The following is a 23,984-nucleotide window of genomic DNA, read 5'->3' on the forward strand; positions in this document are numbered from 1 at the left end:
TAGCGTACTGTTTTAAGCCTGGATTCCAGTGTTTGCATAAGGATACTGGAGGTTATAAACCTCTTTGGCGAATGGATTGATTGGTTGATTGGGCATTTAAAAAAAGAGGAGGCCGAAAGCGAGACCAAAGACATTGCTGGCTGGCCTGGAAAACTTGTACTTATAGACCTGTATTGGGTAATTGCGAAAATGACAAAATTTTGCTTGCCGGTACGCGATCCGTCGTCAAAACAGCTAAAAGCGTCATTTTTAAATCAAATAAATTTCGAATCACCCTGTGCTCTGAGCTGTCAACCAAACACACGCACCCTTTCGCTCTGCATGACGTTTGTTTGTTTACCTTTCCCAATCATTTGACATGCCTCAACCAGACCTGACGACGACGGCGCTGTGCGTGTAGTGATATTGGCAATTTTTGTCGACTACGATCACGATCAACAGCATACATGTGCGGTAGGCAAGGGATGCAATGTTTTGTGTAAACAGTTGGCTACGACCCAGCCACTCAAAAAAAGCCGTGTCTGACCGATTCCGTCATTCAAGTGGAAATGTTACCTCAGTACGAACGACTCTCAGACGCCGAGGTGAGCGATGCAGGCGGCCTGCGGAGAAGCAATGTTCGTATTCGCTTTGGTAAACTAGCCGTTGCGACGGTTATGCTGCCGGTCACTGGCTTTCTGTTCTGTGTTGTCTGGTCTCTGCTGTACAACTTCGAGCAAGCGAATGCGACCCACTGCCTGGTGTACAACTTTCTACCGTCGCTATCGGCGGCCATCGGAAACTATCAGCCACAGCGGTTTGTGTGGCAGTTTTCGGTGCTGTTACACGCTCCGTTCCGGTACGCGATCGCATTCCTGTACAAAAACCATCACCTCTCGCTACTGGCCCGAAAGCACCGCAAGGAGTGGGCCTACCTGGCGTGCATGCTAAACATCGTCGAGCTGAGCTCGCTGGTAGGATTGAGCTTATGGACTTCCAGCAACAGTTACGGTGAGTGGTCGGCCGCCGCCCAATTCCAATTCCAATGCCAATTGACCTCCATTAACCAAGATCGTAACCTTGTCGTGTCTTGCAGAAATACACAAGTTTTGTTTCAGTGCCTTTGTGATATGCTCCATCCTGTACATGCAGCTGGTGGAAGTGATCAATCGACTGACTCGGGCCGAGGAAATGCTGACGCTGGCCGAGCGTAAATCGCTGCGCTTCAAGCGTCGACTCTTTTTGGTGAACGTGGCTTCCATAGTGTTCGCGGTGTACTTCTTCGTGCGCCACAATAACCATTGTGAGCCGGGTATATATTCGCTGTTTGCGCTGAGCGAATACGTGTTCGTGTACTCCAACATTGGCTTCCACATGACGGCCTACTGGGACTTTATCAACGCAAACGTGTACTTCCACTGGCGCACCGGCATACACTTCAGCTCCGTTTAGAGCAGTTCGAACACGTCATTGTGGCGTGCGTGATCTCTACGCGATGCTCCAAGTGTTGTTCATCAGCGCCTAGCATATTTGATCTTATTAGATAAGATAGCAGCAACGATACGCTTGTACATATGTAACTCCTTCTCCATACGTTACGCTTGCGCTAGATTGCGGTTCGGTTTTTATTTAGATTTTTTTTTTTGTTCTATGTGCATGTTCCCGTGTGCTTACTTTTGTAAGGATGCGGAAAACTGTAACGGACCAGCAGCAACACTATAATGTACACGCGCGGGTGTAATCACTTTCGTAAAATAAATTGTGACAACAATTGGGTGGAATATGATTCCACCCCATTAGCAACGAATAACAACAAACAGAGTAACAGAGTATCGTCCTTTAACGTCATCCTGCACACTTGCTCACTTGCCAATGTGAAACTCTTGCTCGATTTTATCGGCAATCATTTTAGCAATCGAAAGCGAGCTCGTTGCCCCAGGCGACGGAGCATTGCGGCAGTGAAGAATGTTTTTCGAAAGCGCTGAATTGCCTTTCCCATGATCAAACACAAAATCGTCCACTAAATTACCATCGTTATCGAGTGCTTGCGCTCGGACACCGGCCGGCCCACGCGACACATCGTACTCGTGAATGTCCGGTATAAACTTTTGTAACTCACGTACCTGCAACGGTATCAGCGCCGACCGGGCAATCTCCATCATGCCGGCGCCGACAAATTTCGAGGCCATTTTGATGAATCCCGGAAAACGCAGCGCGTCGATCAGTTCCAGCAAATTAATGTCAGACCACTTGTATCCTTCCCGACGGAAGGCGAGCACAGCATTCGGACCCAACCACACACTACCGTCCATGCGGGGCGTAAAGTGTACACCGAGGAACGGAAATCGCGGATCGGGCACGGGGTAGATGTTTCCCCGCACCATATGGCACTTGTCCTTGTTGAGCAGCAGATACTCGCCTCGGAATGGAACGATTTTCGGCACCGACGGACAGCCCGTCATCTCCGCCAGCTTATCAGACTGCAGCCCGCCACAGGTCAGTATGTTGCGGGCCCGGATCTCATCGCCTTTCTCGCTGCGCACCACGATCGGATAGTCCACATTGTCCGGTGCCTCGGTAAATTTGGACACCTTAAAATTTACGTACACATCTCCTCCGGCAGCTTTAAAATCGCGCGAATAGTACTGCGTCACAAGGCCCCAATCGACGATGCCCGTGTGCGGGGACCAGATCGCTTTCAGGCCCTCGCAATATGGTTCGATCTCTTTGATCTTGGCCTGATCGACCATCTGCACATCGGGCACATTGTTGGCCAGCGAGCGCTGGTACAGGTCCTACGGGTGGAGAAATGGGAAGCGAACATTTACATTGTAATTGCAGCCGGTTTTAATGCACTATTTTCTTGCAAGCCAATGCCAATCTTCGCCACACAAAGGTCACCTACACAAATGTATCGTAGATAGCAAGGGGTGTTGCGGCGATAACAATTTAAGGTGGCTCTCCGTTTTTTCAACTTACATTCAATCGCTCCACTTCAACCGCATTTGTGGCCACAATCAGCTTGCCAACTTTCTTGTAGGGTATGTTCTTTTCGTCCAGATACTTGTAGCTTAAATGCAATCCCTCCACGCACAGCTTCGCCTTGAGCGAGCCCGGTTTGTAGTAAATGCCCGCATGGATAACGCCACTGTTGTGACCGCTCTGGTGAAAGGCCAGTTTCGCTTCTTTCTCCACGATCGCGATCCGTAGCGTCGGATGTCGCAGCAAAATTTCACGGGCCGATGCCGTACCGACAATACCTCCACCAACTACTACGATGTCATAGTTCCTACGGAGAAGCAAAAAGGATACTTGATTAGATCATCCGAAGAAACCACACTGCATTTGTTTACACACCTATTCGCGTCGGCAGAGTAGGCCCTGCACGCGATTCCAGCGATCGTTCGTGGTGCAAATGTTTTGGACAGCATCATTTTCGTGACTGCGTTAATTGCTTACGTTATTCTACCACACACTACACCTCGCGAATGCACAGCCCGAGTCGACTGAAATAAAGGTTTTATTAAACCGAAATCTACCACTACTTCTTTGCTCGCTGCGGCCGAAGAGCGGACGGATGAATGACCTTGTTGTTGACATTGTTTTCTTTTGCGAAATACAAAGCTAAAGTGTGCCACACACGTAGACAATGTTATTACGCTCGTATCGTTACTGATAACAGCAACGCAGATGCATTTCTTCTCTGTTCTGTTAGATTAATGATAAATGTTCTCCCCAAACTCAAATTGTGCTTATCACACAAATTACTACAGTGGAAATTTTTGATTATAACCGATCGACAGAAGATTTTTACTTATTCGTAACAACTTTGTTGACAGATTCTACCGATGAAAGCATACGGTCTAGGGAAAGCTCACAAAAGCTGCTTTTGCTCTGCTTCGTATGATTCCTACCAAAGCATCCATGACTTTTGAATTCAACGTTCAAAGCTTCTATCTTTTGCCGCAAGAGAGCGCTGCCAACGGTCAAAAATGTGCGTGCGACGTGGAGAGAGCTTTGGCACAGCGTCATCATGGAATTCCAATCCATTCCACCGTACCGGTTAGCATTTTTATTGAATATTCGTATTACATAACTTCCATTCGGGCTTGGAGGTGGTTGGTTGCGATAGTGGTGTTGGTGGAAAACATCCCCACCTTTACCACCACCACACAACCAGGTCAGCGTGAGAAAATAGAAAGAAGAAGCGTACGGGAACATCATAAGCAAGCCTGCTTCGACCTGATCTGATTGGCAAAAAGCGCTTGGCCGCCATCGCGGTTACCATAGCACGTTTGCGCATACATGTGTATGTGTATTGCAAGCGGCGAACAAGCCGGCTTCTCTCATGTATTTCGACGCAACTTCCGACAAATGCTTTCCGCTTTCCGGGGTATTTCATTTTTTTAAAACTCGGTTGTTCAAATTCGAGATGTTTTGGATGTAGATAGGTGCTTATGAATAGTGGATATGGAACAGAGAGATAAGCACAAACGGTTACTCAACGAGAAAGCACACATGTTCTTTGCTAATTAATAATTTTTAAATCAATTTTCCATAAAAAGAAAGTACCTCTTCAAGCATGCGCTGTTACTTTAGTGGAAAGACTATCTACATTCTGAAACCGCACTTGCTATTCGATGCCAGCCGGCGAAACAGTGGTGGCAAAGACAGATTCTTCTACTAACAACTCATCGGCCTTGCATTCATCCCCTAAAGATATATCCAGTTCAAGAAAATTCCAACCAAAAATCTCTTGGGTGGTTCAAACTTTTGCAACATTGCTTTCATTCTACCCAGGACGCCAGGTAGACACATGGCTTGGCTTGCGTTTTCTCATGGCGTGGCTTGGCTTGGCTTGGGGTTTCGTGTGGCTGGCGTAGCTTCTGCTGCCTTCTAATGGATCGATTTAGGCTTTCTGTGTGCGCCTGGGAGAATCGAACAGGGAGGAAAAAGAAAGCATCACGCTCTGCAGGGACTGCCAGCGTGCAATGGGAACACAGCGCACATAGCCGTGTCAGCCAAAACCGACGCTGAGAAAAGATAGACAGAGACAGAGAGACAAACGCCTCCTGCTACACAGGGGTACGGTATAAAACCTAAGGTACCCGGGGAAAAATAAGCCTTACCCGATCCGCCTCGTCCCATCTCATTCGTATCCCTTTTCCCCTTCTGTAGGGGTCGGAAACATTATATTGCACTTGCACGGACCATGTTTTTGCACCCGGTTTTCTCTCTATCACTAACTGGTGAGAATTTGTTTTTTTTTTTACAATGAGATATTGCCTCTCATCGTGGAATTACGCCTATTTACACGCACGCACACACACACAAACACACCCCTATGTGTCACCCCTTATGTACTGCACAACGCGCTACCCGTTGTGCGCATGTGTGTTGGACTGTGTAAAAGCCAGCCCAGCACCATACACGCGCATGTTCGCTTTTCCGGTTCCATGTGCGTGCGTGTCGCTTTGGTGGTATGTGTGTGTGCGAGTGTGTGGGTTTTTGGGCTCGTGAAAAGCATGCTTTCTCCCGCTCTCTCGCAGCATGAGAATGATCTCCGGCCGGGCATACAATACTATCATTCTGATGATGATGATGATGATGATGACGATGGCAAACGATGGCCCTACTATGCTCAAATCGGCAAATTGGTAACGGTTATGCGATTGACGATGGTAGAATGTACCGAGACCATGACGGTCGATCCGTTTCAGTCGGCATTTTTGGACCAAAAAGGTGACGATGATGATGCTATCGTCGACTCTTACCACAAAACCAAAGTGCATTTCCATAAATCCCAAGTAAAACTGTCTTCGAAAGGTTGAAGATCGAATCTCGTCTCAATGTCCCACCATCCATTCAAAAGTGCTTTAGTTTCGCAACCTAGCAACAACCATATAGGTATAAGTGTGAAAGCTTACTCACCACCAGGAGGGAGAACCGTCACCTTCACTTACTTTGAGTCACCTCCGCCACGATGCTAATAGGCAGCATGGGCGTCTCTTCTTCAAAAAATGGATGCGCCAGCTGAAAAGCCACGCGCCACTGCCGGTTGCGCCTTCTCGTTACGACGCTCAAGCAGAGAACAACTTCCTTCTGCGGGACAAACAACAGCTGCACAACGCGCGGCGAAACGACGAGTAGCGCCAACTGTACAGAAAAAAAGATGCATCAGCAGGATGCTTCCGGGGATGTTGCCGGAGGAACGTGCATTCTTGTCCTTTTGACGACAAAATCCCGCGCTAATGTGTGTATTCCCCAGTCAGGGACGTGTGTTGTTGTTGCTATGGCAACACATTGTGCCTTACTACACCACTCTGGTCTTTTACTTCGCAAATCGATAACGATAACTGCCCTTTAGTTAGATATGTCCTCTGCTCCGATTGCTCTGCATGCACACCCTCATTCATGCCTGCATTATCATGATTCTGTTTGTTAGAACCAATACCATTTCTAACCTCCAATTTGTATTACGAAGGAAATCAGATTTTTCAGGGATGTCAGGATAGTTTACTACTTTTACATCTATTTAATTGGCAGTTTGTAATGCACATGCACGACTGGCAAGGAACCATGCACAACCTGAAAATGGATGTTTCACAGTAAGAAACGTTATCCTTCATCTTCGTGTGTGTAAAAAATCAAAGTTATTCCTGGGCGTTTCTGTGAAGGTTTGCCACTCCTGCCAGGAGCTATACGTAACTTATTGATTTGCCTATTATATGTATGGGTGTGCATGTGTACCTCTGTGTGAATAGAATAGGCATCGGTCCCGGGAAGAGCATCAAGTTTTTTTTGTTAGGAGTGCTTTTCCGGTCCTTTTGACCAAAGGCTCTGGGAAATGAGCAATGAATGATCCCTCAGGAATTGACGCAGCAAAGTTGTGCTGATCTGGCCCAGTATGTGTTATGATAATTAAGGTTATTAACCATCTTTTATAACTGTGTCAGGTCCATGGAGTCCCATGGCGAGTAACGACTTTTTTCCATTAATTGTTTATGAAAACATAGAGGGCTTTTACAACAGTGTGTGAGAAGGTGTCAATGACTTTATCATAATAAAGAGAAACTGAAAACTGATAAAATGTAAAAGATTACTTCCCTCGGGAAACGGGAAAAGGAAAAGGATATACCTCCCACTACTCCACCCAACCCGTCGTCCACCAACACATTCAGCCGCCTGCCCCCGGCAGGCACAATATACCCACATTCATCTCATGTGTGTCAGTGGTTTTTGTTTTTCTTTATTTTTCGCATCTCTCATGACGAATTTCGCCACGAACGACCTTAAACGTTACCATAATCATATAGTATTTTCTGTCCGAAAACATTTTTAATTAAAAGATAGTTCTGGAGGGGTATAATCCTTTCGTACTTGTTTTTTTGTGTGTTTGTTGATTTTGCTTGGGAGTCTGTGTATGTGAGCTGTTTATGAGCTTTTGTGACCGGAAAAGGAAGTGCCTACGACACTTCCCCATTTTGCAGATAAACGTTGCACCACGCTCACTTTTCATTGTTGGAAAATTACATTGTTTTGCATTTCTAATGTTGGTTTGTTTTTGTCTTCTGGCGGCTATCATCGATTAGGAAACAAACAAAAACCCAATGAATAGAAACCTACGCAGTGTAACCGAAAAGAAGAAGACAAAACACATTCTCCTTACGAAGGAAATGCAAGCCTAATGCACACGCGTGTTGGTGTGACTCCACATTTAATGACTTCTTCTGGCCCTTTCCTTCTCTTTCCGGTTAATAACTGTTTTGTGTTGTTGCTCAATGCGACCTTCTCTCTGTTTCCGGTTTATTGTGTTTACATGAACTACTACTTCCTTGCTATGTACTTTCTCCTATTTGCAATTATAACGTCTGCTTTTTCGTTTGTTTACCTTTCTCCATCGTCTGATTGTCCAGTGGTCGAGTCTAGTCCGGTCGGTGTTGTCCGTCCGTTCGTCAGTCCTGTTTCTCGTACACACGCGCGTTCGCTTCAACACGTCCAGGTTCTGTATCAGTCTGAGAGTCCGTTTTATTATCATATTAAACTCGCCATCGCTGTCACTGCGTCCCCCGAAGTACAGTCGAATTTTAGTCACGGTACCTTGGTTTTCCTTAGGATGCGTGTGCAAGGGGGATATAGACACTGGCGAGAACTGGAGTTTTGGGTAGGTGAGCGAGAACTCACCTGTTGTACTCTTCACCCCTCGTCCCCTACCTGCCCTGCTGTCCGATTTGACAGCGATACACACACGCGAATCTAAATTGAGATGAGATCCATCACAAGTCTCACGCCGTCGCCGTCTACTCTTCTCTGGAGCCTTTCCTTTTCCTGCGCTCATTTCAACAACTTGCTTCATTTGTTTGTTTTCTGTTTTTGTTTTGTTGTGTGGATATATCTCATAATAGTAATGCTGTTCTTTTATGTTTTCTGTCTTGCCCCTCACTGTACATACATACAGCTACGCACGAGCAGCGCGCTTACGCTTGTACCCCACACCAGCGAAGGCGCGACGTAAACGGCCTTTCAGCAATATCTCCTATGCAATGTTTAAATGTATTGTTTTGACCCATTTCTTTAATGACTAATATGTTGTACCTCTACCCTTCCATCCTAACGCTCTGCACCACTACACTACACTCTACTCCCGAGAAGATCGTGGATGGGCCTTGGCCATCCTCAAGACTTGATCTCAACAGCCGGCCCAAGCGGAGCATGAGCCGATGCGACCTCCTCTTCTCGATTGAATGCGTGGGACCTGCGCGATTTGTGGGTAGGTGGTTGCTTGGATTGCTTAGAGACTAACAAACTGCTGCGAACGTTGATAATCTTAAGATGCTCTTTGCTCTCGTTTCCCATATATCCTCTCGTCGTTGTTATGCTGTTATGCCCGCATCACACATTCTGCCAAACGGAGCGCGCGTCTGTGACTTCAGCTGTGTGTGTGTGTGTGTATATGCTAGAAAAGGCATACACTTTCTCCTTTTCTTTTTTTCTTGGTAGTGGTTGCGGCCGTGCGTATCTTCCTGCGTCGGCGTGTTGCCAATTTTTTGCTACGCGCGAATCCTTTTCCTGGAGACGTAGTGAAACCCGCCACCGCCGGCCGTTGGTGATGTAGGAGAGGTTGAGGATTTCCGGAAGGTGTATGTGTGCGAGCACACACACTTACACACACTTCATCATGCATTTGTCGCACAAACGAGATTTTCGATTTGACTTCTCTATTGATTTGTGTAAGTAGTGAGGGGATGAAATGTAATGCGTTCTCTTTCTCTATCTCGCACTCTCGCTGTTCTGCGTGTGTATGTGTGTGCACAACAACCACAGCAAGGTTGGTGGTGTTGATGTTGGTGGGAAGCTTCTCGCGTACTATTGTTTTTTTGTTATATTTCTTACGCTTCCTGTCGTCTATTTGCTGCTCCCGCTCTCTCCATCAGCTCTGTCAGTGTCGTCCTTGTTGTAATGTGTATGTGTGGGTGAGTTCGCGTTTTTTGTAGGTTTTCCTCTGCTTCATTTTTTATAAAATATATACACAAACAAACTTTACAATCGTTTTCATCGATGCATATACTTCTTCCTTGCAGCTTCTCCACTTCCACTAACGCAAATTCAAAATAATAAATCACCTATTACTAGAGTTATTTTGTTTTTTTTTTTGTTTTTTGTTAGTCTCACTCTCACTTATGCACTTTCGTTCATTACGCGTCCTCTTCCTCTTCCTCACACTCGGCATCATCACCCTCCTCCTCTTCCTCATCTGTTGATTTTCGCAAAAGAAAAAAAAAACATGGTGCGAAAACACCACCAAAAGACATTAGTTTATTGTTCTACATGGTGTGTTCTACATAATGTGTAGTAATAAGTAACACAGAACTTCGAGCAGCCTATGTTTCTCTTTACCAAGCACAGTATGACATAGTATGACAACCGAATTCGGGGGTGGGGGGGGGGGGATACTATTCACCCCCGCCTGCCTTTTGCAGGGACGACACAACATACCGTTGTTCATATTTGGCGCGAAATGCTTTTGGAGAACATTTTGAGTAAGTTCGATCGAAGTAAGCGCGCTTCACTCACACTCTCCTTTTCACTACTACTACACTCTTACTACTGGAAAGCGCCTACTTTTCTAGTTGGCCAGGTAATAAAGAGAGTGAGAGAGGGAGGGAGAAATTCGACGGAAAGACCAATTTCTCCACCGATTTTCTTTAGCATCATACGCTAATTGACGGTCGATTCTTCCAGAATCTGTTCCATAGCAGTTGATTTAGTAGCAACATAACTTACCTTCTGCCTCAATGTCTTCCTCATCACCGTATGGAAGGTCATATTCTTCATCCTCACCCTCTAGTTCCTCTCCTTCATCTTCCACTTCTTCCTCTTCCTCACCAGCACCATTTTCGTCCTTCTTTACTTTTTTCGTTTCGGCGGTTTTCTCCTGCAGGATTACAAGTGAGGCAAAATAAAAAATGAAATATTAGTAAAATGTAAGTATTTTTAATTGCAAACAGTTTAAGGAGTACATAGAAGGACAAACATTATCTTCCCCATTACCGGTGTACATATCGTTATTCTTTAGCGGTTATCCCAAGGGCATGAAAGGACTACTAGAGGGCACCACTGCGATGTGGATACGGACGACATACTACTACAGGATTGGAAGGCGTGGGAGGACAAATCTTCCCAGCTATTATCATCCCTGCGTTCCACCACCAATGGGAAAGCACCCACGCGCAAACTCGCTCATAATTTTTTCTTCCTACTGAACCCTCTAAGTTATGGCCGGTAGAACATACGGTTTAGTTCTAGAAGCCCTTCTTGATGCTAGACGCCGGCGTTGTCTTGACATACATCCTTCCTGCCCCCTCATTCCAAAGGCCAATTGTCTATACCCTGCTTTAAAAGCTAATACCCACCCAAACCTACGACAGAGGGACCCTGAGATGGGGGCAGACCCGTTCAACAGGAATCCATAACATTTTACTACCCCTGTTCAGCCAAATAACTCATACAGCGCGCCTCGCGCATACAAGCTCAGGCCACTTCCTATTACCATTAGGAGGCATTAAACTATTCGTTGTTGCGGTATGTGAAACCAATGGGCGAAAACTTTGAAACAATCGAGCATAACGCTTTTTTTACTCTTCTCGATACACCGGTCATTCTCCTTCTACATATGTGTGCGTATTCGTATGTATAGGCCGCGTTACCGCGCGAGAAAAAGTTTGTTTACCTTTCCACTAACACACGCACACTACGCTATGGGCAAGGGGCTACGTGTGTATGTGTGTGTAGCGATGTTGCCGAAGATCGTACAACACTCATACTAATTAACAGCTACCCGGTTGAATGGAAAATACAAGGCACGCTACGCCGCCAGCGTTCATTCAATCGGCTGGAGCATTTCTTACGGTGTGTTGTACACCACAAAATACCACATTCGTCGTTCCATTGATGTGGACAATCATTCGAACACACAACCCATTTTTCGGCGCAATCGAGACTTTGTGAGAAATCATAACCACCAAAAAGGCTATGAAGACGAGACCGTTGAGAAATTGAACTTTAGATTGTATAGGTGAGATAAGCCGCCACGGAAACTCCACACGCGTTTGTTGCTGGCTGCTTAATGCTGCTAGCTACAACCGGCGTCTGATGGTGTCGCTGTGTTGGTGAAGCCCATCATCACCATCGAACGCTATCTCGCACGCATACGCCGCGCACGTACATAACAGTTTCGCTCTTGGCAGGCGACGCCGTTGCCGGGCTCGCTAAGCGTAACCATCATCGTCATCATCATCTGCTGCTGCTGTTTTCATGGAAGCGGCATTTTCGATCGAGCATGAGTATATAACGCGCTACAAGGCGACGGCGTCATCTTGGAGTGTGAGCGCGAATGAGACCCTTGACATGATGAGGAGCGACAGCAGCAGCACCACCAAGTCGCAGAGATAGAGAAGGCGCACGCCTTACTAATTCTATAACACACAATTCTACTAAGTTCATCATCATTCCCGGATTCGGGATGCGCTCTCGCACCGACATTTCTTGGCATGTCGAAACTGGAAGTGCATAAGTGAAAAAAAAAACGATACTTCGATTTCCGTTACACTATACCAAACACACAGCTTACCCGAACGCTGTGTGATAGGTCGATCCGCACACTATTCGGGAGGAGAAGAAATGCGTGCGCGGTACAGGGTGGTCGTGACGGGGTGCCACCGCACCATCTTTGCGTTCGTCACACAGAGGTCGGCGTATCTCTTCTTGTGGTAGCGCAGCCATGTTTGCGCGCGTTCTACAACACCTAGCAGGCGAGGCGAAGCACACCTTGCTTTGCCACCATCCATCTTTTGCAAGGTCATCTCCATCTCTGTGCACCTGTACTGGCCACCGAATTCGGTCAGATTTTCTGATGCCGATCGGGAGACGTAGAAAAACTAGGTTAATCATCGCCTAGAAAATACATCCTGTCGTTCTGATTTAATGAGTAAAATTATTACCCTTGGAAAACAACAGTTCTTAGACCTTTTTCTGCAAACAAGCGCGGTTCCCGGACTCTTCCTCCCGGGAGAAGAGAAGCGATCGGGTGTAAAATAGTACGGACGGACACAGACGGGACGACCTGGCGAGACTACTTCTGGTTCATCGTGTCAAAAATAGATTATTTCAAATTCACTATATGCCCCTTTTCTCCGCTTGATAGACGCTCTTAGAACACCACGTTTTAGTGGCAATCTTGTTTTTTTTTTAAGTGCAAGTATGTTGGTCACACACATGCTCCCTTTCGTTCGTTCTCACTCTCCTTCTCTGTCACACGCACTCTTTTTCTGTCATTCGTTGACATTTAATTATGAATGCTTGCAGCAGCGGGCTTTGCTACAGAGCCGACGAGTACTTAGGCGCTTAACACTATTAACGCTTCTTTTATAAGCGGAAATGAAGCGCAAAAAAGGAGTACAGTAAAATACTCAAATCGCTTTCATTATTCATATCTCCACAACCGCGCTAATACGCTGTGTAAAAGGGCGCCATAGCGCAAACGAAGGAGACTACTCTAACCGCTTTTGACATGGATTTTTATGCTCCTGTGTGTACGTGGTGATGTGCACACGCTTGTACACGCACACACGCGTAGACACTGTGTGTGTGTGAGTAGTACGTCATTCTACACGGAGAGGTAGGAGAGCGAAAGCGCGCGCGCATGTGTGCGTTTGTGTGTCTCGTGTGTAAAATGCCGGCCGGTACATCCTGTGTGCAACACTCCCGTGTGGAGAAGAAAAGGTATGCGGTTCAACCCACGCCACTTTTCCGGAAAATTCACAACTAGAGCCTCACTGCCTAACATGGAAGTATTCCCATGCCGAACAACAGCAGTGAGCAGTTGTGCTGCGCCCGCTTTTCAGCTAACGTTATATGCATTGAAGCGCTTTTCGACAGACGCCATTACAGGTCAAAAATTGCTGCATTTGTTTTCCAAAAATTCCTTCCAAAATTCCAATCCAAGAGTGCCGCACGCTCGGGAAACACACATGGAGAAGCGCGCACATCGATCGAAGTTTACAAATTACAAGCGTGCATCCGCCGGGTGTGTGGTTGTGCTTGTGTGTGGTCTCTGCTTCTTGCTCTTCACCCATCTATGATAGCCTGCCTGCCTGCCTATGCCTGGCTTTTCTTTATCAATGGCTGATCATCGCGTGCTTACAAATGGCTTTGAGAGGTGCACACACACACGCTACCCCACTGTCCCATTCACAAATACCATGCGCATTGTACAGTGTGCGCGCGTGCACACGTACAGCCACACAAATACACACGCGCTGGGGAGAGGTTGGGGGAGGGGGGGGGGGGCAGAATCAACGCACCCAACACATACACTCGTACACACACACACACACGATACACGCAGGAACGCACGGCGTTGAAGATATTTCCAAGCGTTGACCGGATCAAACGAGAAAGGTGGCGGTGAACTACCTTCTCCACTAGCGCTAGTGGACACGGAACGGATCACCAACTTCGGCGGCTTCAATTCGCACTAAATCACGGTTGATGAAGAATGGAGAGCGCGCGTGGTGGACGCGGCGGCGCAGCTCGATTCGATTTATGCCGTAGTAAAGAGGTTGGAACGGGGGTGGAGTAGGGGAGAAGGGGGAGTGTGTGTGTGTTGGCAGTAGTACTCACGTCGGCGGGCCGCTTGACTCCTTTCACCTCCTTGGTTTCTGCCTTCTCCTCCGCGGCGGCAACATTCTCCACCTCAACTTCACTGTTTTTGTCTGCGGAACTCATTTTTGCTTGGTTTTGGTATTTGGCCGGGGTAACAGATGCGTTGATTCTTTTTTTCCTTCTTTCTTGTCTCTGTTGAGGACAGAATTTCCTTTCTGATACTTCTGACTCTCGACCGGAGGGCGCTGCTGCTGACTGCGGGCGACGGTTTTTCGCTCTGCGATGTCTGATCGGGTTCACTGGCGCTTGCAAACTGACAAGGAGTCCGCTGTCAAGGAGTCCCTTGGCTGCACGCGGAATGATGTGCGTTCCTGGCTGTTGCCGTCCTGCTCTCACCACTTGTCACTCGCAACTCGGCGCTCTCTTCCGGCACTCGACTGATGTTGGTCTGTCTCTTTTTCGCCTGTGCGCAGTGTACAGCTGGTACGGGGGCTCGTTTTTTTCTTGCTTCTTCGTTCGTTGCCTCGATGAGACTCGCAAACCACCGATGCTTACGCACTGACCGTTAAAATTCGACTGTGATGCTGCGAATGACAGAGAGCGCGAGACATGCAATATGACAACACGCCGTGCGGCTCAAATGGGAGGAAGGAGGCGATGCTTTTCTTTGGCGTGGGGGCCTTTTTTGATCGGTTTTTCGGCCGGCTAAAGATTACAAAATTCACCGATAACCGATTTTCGTGCCATTTGGTGCAATTTCCCTTCAAAAGAGACCCCACAAGGGTGGTTTTGTAGGAAATGGTCTAATTCTTTTTACTCGAAAGAGGGATGCATGAGTAGGATGTATGAGAAATTTGGCTTGCCGTCATGAGAAGTAAAGCTACCAAAGCTACGCTCGAAGCACGCGGTGGATGCCGGATTTGATTTTAGTGTTTACAGTGCCCGGTCCAGCGCTCAGGTCGAGGTAAAGTGTGTCTTTCGTGAGCATTTCTCGCTATATCGTGTGCTCTGCGCGTGGTACGGTATCGGGAAACATTCGGCGCAATAAACCGTGAACAGGCAACCTTCCACGATGCGGTACAGTATTCGATCTCACCCGGTGCATGTTTGAAAAAAAAAAACCAACCGGAACAATGACGTTGAGATAATCAATGAAAATTTGCTAGCCACATTGCCTCGCAATGCATGGCAGGCGTAAAGAACGATTCCTGCTTGGGGAACACATGCAGCAGTTTATAAATACGTCCTCTTCTGCTCAAGGTATCAATATGAATCACGATTGGCCATGTCGTGTGAATTGCAATACTTCTTCTGAAACTCGGTTAGCTTCGATCAAATCCATTTCACCAACGAGCAGGTCAGCATTAATGTCGGTGCTTTATGGGCAGAAGCTGTTGTTAGTTATGCTTTCGTAATCTACCCGAGATCGTAGCCGATCTAGCCCATCTGTATACAGGATCTGTTTCGCGCCAACCTCACAGCTGTTGTTGTTGTTGTTTGGAACCGATAAAGCGAATCAATAATTGTTTCCATTTCCATTTGCGGGATTATGTCCGATGGTGTGTTATCAATTGGATTCGTTTGATGCGACGCGTGCTTCAGAGCTCGCCGTTAGGAACTGATGTTACAGTACCTGGAAGAATATATTTGAAGAATATGAACCTGCTGTTATAATAAGCTGTTTATTAACACGGATAAGAAGGGTTCCTACAATACTCAAGTTAGCAGAGAAAAGGGATCGCCGGTTTGAGTTTTGAATGGAATTTTAACGGAAGCATAAGTAAAAGCATGTAAAGCTTCGTACACTAGCGCTCCCTGATGGAGTCGGCAAACAGCGCGAAAGCTTTAGAGCTTTAAGCTGTGCTTTTATGATTCCAAAAGCATAAAAGCATAGTTTATTACAATTTACAACAACTTGTTTACAACAACTGTGAACATATTGATTTCACAGCAGCACTACTTTAAACATTGTTTTACTTGTAGCAGTCTTCACCATCAAAAATGGTTTCATAATATGATATTTAATATTTATTGGAGCATACTGGCGAGTATTGTTCTTTTGATCGATCATTATGTTTCATTTACAAAACAAGATAAGATGCAGTGTGATATTAGAGCTCTTATTATGTTGTTATTCACAAAACCTTACCTCTACTTTCTCCGCGCGATCGATGAAGTCGCGAAAAGAGAAAGAGAGAGAGAGAGAGAGAGAGAGAGAGAGAGAAATATTTGATGTGTTTTTATTTGCAAACATGAGAAAAAGCTCTCCAACATACAAACGTAGCAGAAATAGAGAGACTAAGCAACCGAAAGAGAGTGGATGCGTAAACGGATTGAGCCGCCGCATGTGACTCGAAATACTACTGACCTACTAAAAAGAAAGCTTCTCGCGATCGCGATCTCGTGTTCGCACCAGCTGTCAGTTTGGACTGACAGTGTTCCGGTTCCACCGTCTTCGGCCGGGAGTTCGTTTAAAACATACCCAGGTGTGTGTATGCGTGCATGTGTGTATGTTTGCTCTGCTTTCTCTCTCGTTCCGCGTTCATCCACCGACGGCAAGATCGTATCGGGCGGGTGGCGCAAATGGGTATGCACCTTGCCCGACTGTGGGAGACTGGGTGTTTGTGAGTGGAACTGTGTGTGACGGATTTTATTACCGATCGACGACGTTTTCCCGGATGGTGTGGACCTTCGCTAGACCAGTCACATCCAAGCAACCGTTCGAGCTGCAGGGCGAAAGACGTTCGTCGCACACTCTAGTGCAGTTTCGAATGACTCGAATTCTAATGTGGTCTATAAACAGGTGTCTTAGTAATCATAACCTAGATTAAATCGTTGTGTCAGTTGAATGGTTCGCGTTAACTGTTGTAGTCCAAGAAGATTACCCATGATCACATTAAGCGATACAAGCATACTCAAGGCGTGGCAAATGCATTTGAAATACAGTTCAAAAGTGCAAAAGTGCATTGTGGTAACTTTTCGTACAATACTGCAAATTTTCCTCTGATAACGCTAGAAACACTCAGCACATAGATCCCGCAATCTGGCAACCTTCGCGTAGAAAGCAAAAGAAAGGAAAAGGAGAAAGTTGAGCAAGTGCCTTGGTTGCTTGCCTGAACGTTTGCTGTTCGTTGCCTGTTATATTTGTTTTACGCCTTTGGTTCGCTGCTGGTGATTAAATAAGCTCGAATCGAACTCGTGTCCATCCAGGCGATAGTGTGTCCAACCGATCCGTGTACCAAAGCGCATCGCCACACCATGGGTGGCACCGTGTTGTGCTGCTGCTACCGGTGGAAACTGAACTGGCCGGATGAGTGAAGCGAGTGGGGTGTGTGTGTGTCTCGGGGGATAGTAGCGGTGCAGTGCGAATTTTCTTCCTTTTCCAGTGCGAGTGTTAATGAATAATTACACTAATTGTGGCCATTTAAGGCGACGAAAAAACGGTAGCCAGAATCAGCTTGTGTCATCGTCGTCGCGGCGCGAAAAGTGTCCCAGCCAGAAAAGGCAAAGAAAACGAGGCTGCCGCTGTGTTGCCACAGAAGCATTCCGGAAGATTATCTGCCATAGCGCGGGAAGTGGGCTGAAGGGCAACCACCGGACAGTGTGACAATTCTTGGCCGGTTTGTTGATTGGCACGGTTGACTTGAAACTGGAATCCTGGGAACGGGACCAGCTGTAACACGGGGCAAACGCAAGCTCGATCGTAAATACGGCAACACAGAGTTTAATCGAGACACTGGTCTGTGCGCGGTCACTTTAGGTACAAAATTGTGTTAGTGTGGTGACCGTTAAGGAGCACATCCATTTCACAAGTGAATGCGTTACAACCCCACGAGCGTAAAGTGTGTGGTAAAATCATTTTGGCGTCATTTTACTTCATCATTCAACACTAACGACAAAAGATGATGGTTTACGGCGATCGTGTACCTAGTGTAAGTATGACAAATCTTTAAAAGTTTAGAGTTTAAATAAATCCATTTCATTTCATGCACTAAAATATTTTAAAGAGCACTCCTAATTAATTTGACCTTTAATGCGCCAATCTCAATCTACCGAACGCTCTTAAACTGCTCTCTAAGCCGACTACTACGCAAGTTTCAACACAACATTTTTCGTTACGAAAAGAGAGAAAATGGTTCGTGGCCTGATTTCAATAATGCATGCGCTGAAGTCTTTTGATTTGCAACTTAGTGTTTGCTATTTAACTAACGATCATTTTAATTAAAAACTCTTATCACCCACGAAGGGCTTTAAAATACAACTCCTTCCTCCGCAAAAAAAAAAAAAAAATCAAAACCCTTTCTTCAACCAGTGCAAGAGAAAGTGATTGTTGGCTTTTCTTCCTTTCTCAGTGGCTCCTTTCATTCATTCGGCACCTTTATCGTGCACCGTTGTTCCGGTATAAAATAATAATAACAAAACCCGATCGGCAAAGGGCTGTCTATTTCCAAAGGCAACATAAAAACCGGTTTAACCGTTCACCGGGCGGGGTGCTGGCTGGCCGCACCATTAAAACAGTTATGTTGTCGAAAATCCTACCAAAACAAAACCAGAATGTAACCTAAGGAAAGGCCACACTACTATCGACTACTTTTCCATGTTCTCGTGGGGCCATTGGCCGCATAATGAGCGAGAGAAGCAAAGGGCAGAAGCCAGACGACAGATATCATCCGAATGGCCGAGACCGTTTGTTTTTTTTATTCAGGTTTTATTGACCTTCCCCTCCTTTCTGCCGGTTGTTGGGCATCTTATCTTCACCATCCGGGCGATGTCGCCGGTGTTTTTGATTTTCCATGTCGTCGTGCCGTCAGTCAGATTCGATTTCTACTTTTACTCTCGTTTCGATCGTTTCGATTAGATGGGCGTTGGAGGTGGTTCGGGGCACACATGAACATCGACTTTCGCTTTCTGCGGTCGAGGTTTGTGCGGTTCGTCATCCCGGCCGAGGTTTGTGACCGCAAAGTGACCGCAAGCAGCGGTACTTGGACTTGGTTCTCATCTGTGCTCGGTAGCTTTTGGTGTCCGGGACCCGTATGATAATGCGTGCGTGAGGTTGAGAAAGCGCACATCTGCACAAGGTCAGCAGGTATCGGGCGAAAAAGTTTCGTACGGTTGTACTTCCGACAGACGTGAATGCCGTGAAAGTGCAAAGCCGATTCCTAGCACGAGGAAGCAGCCGCATTGTTGTGAAAGTTTTTGCGCATATATATTTTTTACCACACGCAACCCCCCGCGCATCAACATCGGGTGTCGGACACCAAAATCAAGCAAATGCGACGTGCAGTGTTCAATTAATTAAAAAGCGTCGTGGGGTTGTGCATGCGCCAGGTGCTTGTCGTCATTGTTGGATAGGCGTATTTGCGTTGCTCAGAATCATGCAAAGCTATTCATGTGGTCTACATGAAGTACGTGTAGAAAATATCTTCACGATAGACGATTACTTTCTTTCCTCGCGAATGGGCCATGCACTGAACTGGCCGGCCGGAGGGAATAACATGAGCTACAGAAAGTCCCACATGACATGCATACCAATGATTTTGAGGGTGTTGTGGTGCATCTTACCGGCCCGGCATGACCTTAATTCTCTCGGGGCGTCATGCACCAGATGGGAGACGCGTATATAGAGCATTTGAGCAGCGGGTGCTTTTGCCAAGAATGCATAATTTAGAACGGGTACAAGTATTTACATAATTGTGCGAAAATAGAGCATGGAGCTGGAGTGGATGCATTGTAATATTTATCTCTTTTCTACAACGCCACACTACTCGCACTCGCTTTGCGAAAACATATTTACAGGATCGAAGTATTAGCTAACTTGGTAAATATGTTACGCAAAGTGTGTGTGTGTGTGTGTATTAGCGGCACAACCATGACAGCATCTTTTGAAATGACAGTTTGAATTAACACATACTGCACATCGCTCACGATGAATCCTTCCCAAAAATGGCGCAACTTGTTTGAGCTGTTGCCATAAGCAACGAGCCATTTCTTCCACCAAAAATCCTGCGCTGATCGAAACTGCGAATGTGACTCAGTGTCACAACCTTTCACTTTTCCCACTAGCCACCACAGCAACATTAACACCTTCCGGAAGCAATCTTTGCGTGAGTGTGAGTGCGCGTGTTTTTTGTGTCGTAGAAAAGTAAAAGTACCGGACAATACCGAGTGTGAGCGACTATTTTTCTATCAGATAATATGAACAACAGCAGAATGAAGGTGCTTCGCGGTGTCGTATGTCACGCGCCCCTACCAAAAACTGTGTTTGATCACGTGATCAAGCAACATGGACCGGAAACCTTAAACAGAGTGGTGAAAGTGACCACACTATGGAAAAAAAAAACACTTCCCGCGATAACAACCCCGTCGTATGTGCTTAAAATAATATGGCATGCCCTAGTTGCAATGCTTACAGAATTAATGCATCGTCTAGAACAAAAATCGATTTCAAGCAACGCGCTACTGTCCGGTCGCTTTTAGTTAATTAATCCGTTTTGGCACTTCAATCCATTAAAATGTCGCTTCCAATTTCTCATTTCAGTGGCAAACACGTGGTTTGCTGGCCTGGTGCATCTTTTCAACCGTGCTGTTGCTTCTGCTGCTTCCGCTGGTGTCGATAGCCGAGAGCTATGGGTACGATTCAGCGTCATCGTGCGATCCAACGCGTGCATCTCGTCGGGGTCGTTCCCAGCTGTTGAAGACCATTCCGTGCGATCTGAGCGTTCAAGCATACTGTAATCTGCCCGGTTCAGCGTATCCGTGGCATGCCGTCCGACGGTTTGTACACGAAAACCAAGGTCTTATGCGTCGGATGTACGGCGACGTGCGACACATCGCGGTGCTTAGGGAGGAGTTTGAAAACAACGAAATCGACATCGATGATATCGATCGTGCTACGGAACGATACACGCGGCCATTCGATCACGTTGGTGCCGGGGTTGGAAGGGATAGCAAGCGGATGAAGTATTTGCGACCATCATCACTACACTACGAGGGTGGAGCGGGACACTATCCACGGGAGAAGGGCAACGAGATCCCACTGAACGAGCCACATTTCCGTCCCACTCAGCTAAAGACAACGGTGACGACAACCGTGATGCCAAGTACACCTAGCACTACCAAGACTAGCTCCACCACACCCGGGGCTAAAACTGCGGCACCCGCAGGGGAATCGAATCTGATCGCTACTACGGAAAACGGTGCACCTTCTACGACTGTGAGCAGTACCAGCACGAGCACTACCGTTGAGTCACCTTTGCCGAAAAAGTCTTCTCAAGCGCCTGCTGAACAAACGAATCAATCGACCACTCAGACGACGCTAGATCTGTCGGCATCAAGTCCACCTGTCGCGAGTAAAGTCGAGCAGCAAGTAGCATCTACGATCAGCACGGCAGCCACCACAGACACAGCCCAAGCAGCAGGTGTAATGCATGAAGGCATATTACCCATCAAAAACACTATTCTATCTTCGTCCGATACTGTGACGATCGATATGGATGCTCTCTCCTCGCTAGCAAAGTTGGAAACGAACGAATCACTGCAAACCGCCTTCCATTCTGGCGACAGAGCGGCTCAAGAACCCGTCGGTAAAATTTCTTCCACTCTAAAACTCGCTTCGTCCAACAATTTACCGAAGCTAGAGGAACTCGATCGTAACGATGGCCCTGTAACAGAGAATGGTTCCAAGGTAACCGACATCGAGTCCACCATAAGCAACTATCCCAACGACCGTCAAGACATCGATGCTGTGGTCCCAGTGTCGGATGATATTGCGACAGATGGTTCAGACCTACCGGGTAGTAGCAAAAATGTAGTGGCGGAACCGTTAGTCCAGCCGGACGCTGCTCCAGCAAGCAACAACATATCACAGCAACAGCAACAGAAAATTCGATTCGAAAGCATTAAACCACACCCGGGAACGATAACTGCCAGCAGTACGGCGTCGGTAAAAAAGACCAACCCCGAGGGACAGCTGTTCCAGGATGCGGCCCAGAAAGAACCGCCAGTCGTTAATGGTCGAGGAGTGTAAGTATTTGTCTTCTTAGCTCATATTGTACTGAGGAACTTTCTAAATAGGCATTTTCTCTCCTTGGCTGCAAATTAGACCAATGTTTTTTGTTTCCAAATATATGTAATTTGGGAACAATCCTCTCTGGACTCCGCCCATTTTTATGGATGCCTTGTAATCTGGAAGAATCTGTCTAGATTATCGCCTCTGACCACAACAGAATTCAGGCTCTCGCAAACTTAAACTTGGTAATCGTGAGAAGGTCTATATCGCGACAAGACTAAATTGACCTAGGAGCTCAGGCTCGACTATCGCAGAAACGGTTAATTGGAATTCTTTTTAACATCACTGCCCCTACAACTTAACCCAATGCCCATTTAATCTCTTCCAGTAACGCCTGCCCAGTTAAGGAGGAAGTAGTCGCACCATTCTGGGCCAACAATACCCGCGGCGAAGTGCTGGCCCTGTTGAACCTGTATCCCTTCGAGCAGTACGTCCACTGGGAGAAGTGTACGCACGAGCTGAAGCAGATGTACTGTCGGGAGGGTTGTCGCTGCGAACAGCAGTACCGCTTGCACAGGCTTCTGGCGTACGATCCACACAACGAGTGCCGAGGGATCTTTTCCGACTGGTTCCGGTTTCCGTCATGCTGCATCTGCAAATGTTACGACATGCCGTTCGATTTTCGCGTCACCTCGCGCAGTCCACGTTCGCTCACGAAGGAATCGATCGAGCTGGTGGAGGATGAACTGCAGAACGCCATCTACGAGCATGCGGCCGACGAGTGGTACAGGCCGAAGGAGCACGATGTGGATCAAACGCTTTGAAAAGCTGAACACAGTGCGAACACACGCGTCCAAAGGCTAGTGATATAATTGTGTGTTTGTTTTTTTTTATCGTTTTTATGCTTTGCTGTAGATAACTAACCCTCCACGTATATATTCTATTGCTTGTGTTCCTCGGCGGACCAGTGAGGTGAGCGATGCTCGGACGGCTTGGAAGTATGTCACGGTTTATTGTGACCGTTAAGCAGGGGAAGAGAAAGAAACTTCTACAAGAAGATTCTTCAATAAATTATTACAATCGAATGAGCTGCTTGCTTTTTCTTTTATCAGAACAATTATTTATGCGCTTAGTGTAATGTTGATTGGAAATACAACCGTAAAGTAATAATCGATTTGGGAATAAAGAAAAAAGTATAATAATAGTAATATTTTATTAATTTGTGTAATAAACAATTATCAATCGTTGTTATATATATGAAATATACATATATATAGATAAATGTATAATTGTATATCAGAGTATGCATACAATGCTAAATTTAAAAAAGATACAAAGGATCATTGATTGATTGTGTTCCGTGTTGGGTTGATTTACGTACTTCCAGTCAAAAAAAAGGTATCTCTAACCTTCCGAAGCCAGAGCGCTGGTGTTACATATTGCTTGTGTCCCTCTTGGTGTGTTTTAAATATCTAACTATATTTATAGTTACTTGCAGTAGCTACACTCGACACGAATAAAGGCAACACAACGTATAAGTCGATTATCCCGCTCTTATAGTGATGATCGATTCAAACAAAATAATGAATAACAACGGACATTGCTGTTAGCGCGTCGCAACCCTTTAATAACGATGACGGCTCTGTTGGACCTCAAATGAGAATGAGCTGATATTGGGATGTACATGCCAATTGCAATTGAAATCCATCTGCAACTCAAAGAACCATTGCGTATCGAAATCTGTGTTGTGCACTGATTGGATTACATTTCAACCAGAAGAAACTCCTATTGGATTCCTGTTTGCCGTATTTTGCCGAAAGAAAATCCGTTGCAC

General features: G+C 46.4%; 4 protein-coding genes and 1 long non-coding RNA gene across 8 annotated transcripts; 2 read left to right on the top strand and 3 right to left on the bottom strand.

Moving 5' to 3' along the window:
• Positions 1 to 348: 348 nt before the first annotated feature.
• LOC118514129 (post-GPI attachment to proteins factor 2-like) lies at positions 349 to 1,796 on the top strand. The gene is made up of 2 exons (XM_036060716.1): positions 349 to 990; positions 1,076 to 1,796. Exons 1-2 carry the CDS (start codon positions 549 to 551, stop codon positions 1,429 to 1,431), a joined length of 798 nt encoding a protein of 265 aa, XP_035916609.1. The 5' UTR covers positions 349 to 548; the 3' UTR covers positions 1,432 to 1,796.
• Positions 1,555 to 3,818, bottom strand: LOC118514128 (L-2-hydroxyglutarate dehydrogenase, mitochondrial). 2 transcript variants are annotated; one of them, XM_036060715.1, is made up of 4 exons: positions 3,566 to 3,818; positions 3,337 to 3,485; positions 2,959 to 3,268; positions 1,571 to 2,774 (listed from the first exon to the last, which is right to left on the bottom strand). In XM_036060715.1, exons 2-4 carry the CDS (start codon positions 3,411 to 3,413, stop codon positions 1,842 to 1,844), a joined length of 1,320 nt encoding a protein of 439 aa, XP_035916608.1. In that variant the 5' UTR covers positions 3,414 to 3,485; positions 3,566 to 3,818; the 3' UTR covers positions 1,571 to 1,841. The 2 variants fall into 2 exon arrangements, with proteins under 2 accessions (XP_035916607.1, XP_035916608.1); XM_036060714.1 differs by having other exon boundaries at positions 1,555 to 2,774; positions 3,337 to 3,778.
• A 3,381-nt stretch (positions 3,819 to 7,199) lies between these two features.
• LOC118514130 (bacchus) lies at positions 7,200 to 14,725 on the bottom strand. The gene is made up of 3 exons (XM_036060717.1): positions 14,161 to 14,725; positions 10,264 to 10,414; positions 7,200 to 9,733 (listed from the first exon to the last, which is right to left on the bottom strand). Exons 1-3 carry the CDS (start codon positions 14,263 to 14,265, stop codon positions 9,675 to 9,677), a joined length of 315 nt encoding a protein of 104 aa, XP_035916610.1. The 5' UTR covers positions 14,266 to 14,725; the 3' UTR covers positions 7,200 to 9,674.
• On the bottom strand, positions 11,678 to 13,831 carry LOC118514132. The gene is made up of 2 exons (XR_004906572.1): positions 12,480 to 13,831; positions 11,678 to 12,388 (listed from the first exon to the last, which is right to left on the bottom strand). It is a non-coding gene; the product is annotated as an uncharacterized LOC118514132 (long non-coding RNA).
• A 2,072-nt stretch (positions 14,726 to 16,797) lies between the features above and the next one.
• On the top strand, positions 16,798 to 23,235 carry LOC118514134 (protein spaetzle 4). 3 transcript variants are annotated; one of them, XM_036060730.1, is made up of 4 exons: positions 16,798 to 16,945; positions 17,903 to 18,074; positions 20,681 to 22,164; positions 22,539 to 23,235. In XM_036060730.1, exons 2-4 carry the CDS (start codon positions 18,045 to 18,047, stop codon positions 22,972 to 22,974), a joined length of 1,950 nt encoding a protein of 649 aa, XP_035916623.1. In that variant the 5' UTR covers positions 16,798 to 16,945; positions 17,903 to 18,044; the 3' UTR covers positions 22,975 to 23,235. The 3 variants fall into 3 exon arrangements, with proteins under 3 accessions (XP_035916623.1, XP_035916622.1, XP_035916621.1); XM_036060729.1 differs by having other exon boundaries at positions 16,798 to 18,074; XM_036060728.1 differs by lacking the exons at positions 16,798 to 16,945; positions 17,903 to 18,074 and adding an exon at positions 19,015 to 19,089.
• Positions 23,236 to 23,984: the final 749 nt, after the last annotated feature.

The sequence above is a fragment of the Anopheles stephensi genome, chromosome 3 (genome assembly GCF_013141755.1).
Source record: "Anopheles stephensi strain Indian chromosome 3, UCI_ANSTEP_V1.0, whole genome shotgun sequence".
Classification (NCBI taxonomy): domain Eukaryota; kingdom Metazoa; phylum Arthropoda; class Insecta; order Diptera; family Culicidae; genus Anopheles; species Anopheles stephensi.

Excerpts from the sequence above, each read along its gene's own strand:
- LOC118514129 (XM_036060716.1), top strand. The coding sequence starts at position 549 with ATGTTACCTCAGTACGAACGACTCTCAGACGCCGAGGTGAGCGATGCA. Across the intron at positions 991-1,075 it reads GACTTCCAGCAACAGTTACG|AAATACACAAGTTTTGTTTC; the intron begins GTGAGTGGTCGG and ends CGTGTCTTGCAG.
- LOC118514128 (XM_036060714.1), bottom strand. The coding sequence starts at position 3,413 with ATGATGCTGTCCAAAACATTTGCACCACGAACGATCGCTGGAATCGCG. Across the intron at positions 3,269-3,336 it reads TACTCTGCCGACGCGAATAG|GAACTATGACATCGTAGTAG; the intron begins GTGTGTAAACAA and ends GCTTCTCCGTAG. Across the intron at positions 2,775-2,958 it reads TTGAAGTGGAGCGATTGAAT|GACCTGTACCAGCGCTCGCT; the intron begins GTAAGTTGAAAA and ends CTCCACCCGTAG.
- LOC118514130 (XM_036060717.1), bottom strand. The coding sequence starts at position 14,265 with ATGAGTTCCGCAGACAAAAACAGTGAAGTTGAGGTGGAGAATGTTGCC. Across the intron at positions 10,415-14,160 it reads GAGTCAAGCGGCCCGCCGAC|GAGAAAACCGCCGAAACGAA; the intron begins GTGAGTACTACT and ends GTAATCCTGCAG. Across the intron at positions 9,734-10,263 it reads GGAAGACATTGAGGCAGAAG|ATGAGGAAGAGGAGGAGGGT; the intron begins GTAAGTTATGTT and ends GAAAATCAACAG.
- LOC118514134 (XM_036060728.1), top strand. The coding sequence starts at position 19,030 with ATGAACATCGACTTTCGCTTTCTGCGGTCGAGGTTTGTGCGGTTCGTC. Across the intron at positions 19,090-20,680 it reads GGTTCGTCATCCCGGCCGAG|TGGCAAACACGTGGTTTGCT; the intron begins GTTTGTGACCGC and ends TTCTCATTTCAG. Across the intron at positions 22,165-22,538 it reads GTCGTTAATGGTCGAGGAGT|TAACGCCTGCCCAGTTAAGG; the intron begins GTAAGTATTTGT and ends AATCTCTTCCAG.